Raw genomic sequence first — 3,882 nt, forward strand, 5'->3', positions numbered from 1 at the left:
TGAATTTTTATTTTAAGTGAGAGTTTTTTAATTAGTTTGTGTTATGCGCTTAATTACCACAATTATGAACTTAACTTTTTTAGTTGACAAACATGAAAAAGATGGAGTTGCTACAATGAGATTTTCTTCAGTAATCTTCATGTTTCTGTTCATGTAGTAGCTCATTAGAAGCTAATTCTTTCAACACACGTTATTTAAAATTTATTTAAAAAACAAGCAACAAATCCGAGCCTAAATTAAATTTTTTATCTCTGTTCTTGTAGCAGCTTTTTTTAAAATGTATTTCTTTAGAAATTAATTCATTTAACAAACACATTTAACTTTCTGTTTGTGTTGTGAGAAAACTAAGCAACAGTTTTTGTTCTCTGAGCCTCTAAAGGGTTAAAGGTGCAGTAATAAGCAGGTAAACAGTGACGCTGCGGTTTGGGCCTTTAATTCAGGATTACGTCATCACAACACGAGGCCCCTCCCCCCCTCCTCCTCCTCGTTCCCCCTCCCCCCTCTGCTCTGATTGAGCGCGTGCCGCAGCAGAGCGACACTCCCCCTAAAAACCGATGCGCTTTTTCTCGGTGTTTTAAGGTAACCAGGTACGAGGGCGGGGCTCCGTGCGGATCATCTGCGGCTTTGTTGTCGTCAACAGGCCGAGCTGCGGCTCCTCCCTGCCGGGGAAAGAGAAGAGGAGGTTCGGGCCGCCCCTGGAGCTCCAGGCCGCCGCATGGCTGGAGCTCCAGGTCCACTGAGCTGCTTCTTCATCGGCCAGTTGAAGTTGGTCCTCCGGCACACTGAAATGTTCCACCATTTCCTTATTTCTGCTGTCTGCAGCATCACTGAGTCCGGATATAAAAACACACTGCGCAGCTTTGCAGGATTTTAATTACAGGACGCGATTCTGCAGTTTTTAATCAGTTTAATATGTGAAAACTGAAACTGTATGGAAGCCCATTCATGCCAAGAAAAAAATGGCGTAAAGGCAAAGACACACTGTTAGGTTAAGAAACTGGAACACAGAAAGTCAGATTTATATGTACGATTACACAACGAGGAGCCGTGCATTATACAGTTTGAATGCACACAGCGGAGTCGAAAGTGCATTCCGCTAAGTGCATTCAAACCGTGTAATGCACGGCTCCGAGTTGTTTAATCCTCTTATACCGTGGTCCCACACAGCGAGCAAACACATAAAATGTTTATTGAATTAATTGAACTTGCTAAAAATGGCTAAGTTTTTGGGACTACTTTATGCAAGTCTTAGAGCACCGTTGAAAGCAAGTCGCCAGAGCGGCGTGTGCGTATACACGAAAATAATGCATGCCAGTTAGCCGTAGAATTCTCACTGACCATGGTATAAATTGTATTATTAACATCACGGTTTGAAGGAAATGGGTCAAATATGACCATAAATCAAAATTAAGAGTCAGGCGAGCAGAATTGTTATTGTTATTATTTACTGTCATTAAATGAATCTGCATTTTTTTTTAATCGTTTCAAAATATGACAACTGAAATTTACTTCTGCTTTTTATTTCCTCATTTTTCTGGTTTTCAGAGATTAAAACTTGACTCAGTTCTTGAGACTCAAGTTGTAACTATCTGTATGGAAGCCCATTTATGCCGAGAAAAATAAAAAGAAGAGAAAAAAAAACTGTTATGGTAAGGAAACTACAACACAATAAAAAATTGTATTGTAAATTAAAATTTTAAGATTTTTACTTTGGTGACTTCAAAGTGTTGAATCTTTCTGTCAAAGTCCAAAATATAATATAAGTCAAGGTTCTAACTTTATTTAATGTCATAATATCTTCTAATTGTAATTTCTAAGCTACAAATTGGGGATACAAAGTTACAATTCAGAATTTTTATATCAAGACTTTAGCAAAATTCTAAAATTAGTCAAAATTCTGGCTTCAGTCAAGGTTTTAATTTGGGTCAAAAGAATTGATAAATGTAAATAAAAATTACAAGAAGTCAATAACAACTGGGATAAGAAGTTTACAAAATGAATAGAATAATTAAAAGAAAAATATACATGTATACGTAATGTGCTTTTATTTTTTGGACTTTTTCATGTTTAAAGATAGATACTTAACTAAGTGTAAAAGTGTAAAAACAATTAAATTAATTGTTAAAAAAATGCTTCATTAAAGTTATAATACAAATACTTAGGTGTACTTCTTAGGGAAAAAAGTGTCATCAGTTGGGTTTAATCTAATTTCATTGAAAAAAATAGTTTTAACAAGTTTTCATTACAATAATTTATATTTCACACGTCTTTAATGTTAAAATAAACTTGGCAATAAATATTACACTAAACATTAAAGAACTTTAGAAAAACTAAAAGCTATAAATTAATGGATTTACCTATGAAAAACTGGGAAAATAATAAATTGGTAATTTTACACCCTGTAACGTAACTTCACATATAATTCCTGTATATTTACTAGAGCTTATTGTTATGTTGTTTTGAGCCATTGCACAAGTAAATTAAATGCGTAATTTATTTCTTTTTTTTTAAATCTGGGAAATAAAAATGCAAAAAAATCATTAAAATTACAGATTTTTTTGTTTATTTATTTAGTCATTAAAAAGGGGTTAACTCCAATAAGAAGCAATGGGGAAATAATGTTTTTTTTTTGAAATTTTTTTATCAGACTTTTTTTTTTTTTAGTAGAAATCTAATGTTTAAAGTCATGAAAATGTTTTATTAAGTTGCAGTTGTGGCAGAAGAGAAAATGAGTTATTAGAATTTGCTGACTCCTGTTTTTTATTTTCTTGGCAGTAAAGGTCTTCCGTACATGTTGCAGCTGCTCTAAACTGCTTTTCTCTGCAGTCAGATTCACTTTATTTCTGCTGATGTGACGTCTGTTTGCTGTTTCACCTCCTATCTGTCGTGTTTCTGTGTTTGATTACCGGCTTTCTGAACATACTCTGCTCGTCTTTCGTCGCCGCCCGCCAGTGTTTTCACTCTGCTGTTTGTTTCGCCTCAGGGATGATTCAAACTTTCATCTGCTCCATAGAAATCTCTCTGACCTTGAGCTGCTGCTGAGCTTCGGCTGACGTGGACGAGGGTCGGCCTCTTCCTGCTGAGGCCCTGCTCGGTTTTACGAGGCCTCTGGTCCCGTATGGGCCTGTATATACTCTGATCCTATAGGCTGCAGCCACAGAGATTTTATTGTCTCTGCCTTGGAAACCAGCCCGTCCTTAGGAACGCTTGTTTTTAAGACTCAGAAATTACCCAGAGAGAAAACACATGGTTGCTGCAGGCGACTGGAAATGTTGAGCATGTTTTCACTTCTTTTTAGATTCATTTGGGGTTTTTTTTTTTGATTGGGGCAGCGTGAGAAAGGATGAAGTGAAGACACATGCAGCTTGATTAAATCTTTACACATGAGCAGTGATGCACGTTGTTGGACGCAAAGGTTTGATGCTGATGCAAAATATATCAATAGAAGGGGCTCAAGGTGCTAAAAACTCACAAAGTTTGCCTCACTTGGTGAAAACTAACATCTATTTGTGCACTGTAAAAAACAACAACTGATTTTATAAAGTTAAAATTAGAAGTTCTGACTTTAAAGTCACAGTAAACTACGATTTCAAAACAAAATACATTTACATGACACTTAAGATCTGAGACGTACGGACATGTAGCTGGTAGAAGTTAATAAGTTCAACTTCGTCGACTCATTTTCAGACATTATTTAAGGATTTGTTAGTTTGTTTGTTTGTTTTTCTCATTTTGTGTGTTTTGTTTTCTCTTTTTTTGGCTTGATGATCCTGTAGCAGGTCTGAAATAAATCAAATGAATAAAAAAAAGAAAACAAACATGGTGAGTGTGCTTGGTTGTCTGTGTGGCCCTGCGACAGACTGGTGACCTGTCCAGGGTGTC

The 3,882-nt window shown here is 36.0% G+C and overlaps 1 protein-coding gene across 1 annotated transcript in view; it reads left to right on the forward strand.

Annotated features, from left to right (window-relative positions):
• Positions 1–3,882, forward strand: part of stx1b (syntaxin 1B) — a 78,108-nt gene that overhangs the window by 1,194 nt on the left and 73,032 nt on the right. Inside the window, exon 2 of the mRNA XM_008287593.1 lies at positions 580–731. Coding sequence (XP_008285815.1) covers positions 580–731 — 152 coding nt within the window. The remainder of the gene's footprint in view (positions 1–579; positions 732–3,882) is intronic.

Source organism: Stegastes partitus, unplaced genomic scaffold, assembly GCF_000690725.1.
Source record: "Stegastes partitus isolate 25-593 unplaced genomic scaffold, Stegastes_partitus-1.0.2 Scaffold508, whole genome shotgun sequence".
NCBI lineage: Eukaryota > Metazoa > Chordata > Actinopteri > Pomacentridae > Stegastes > Stegastes partitus.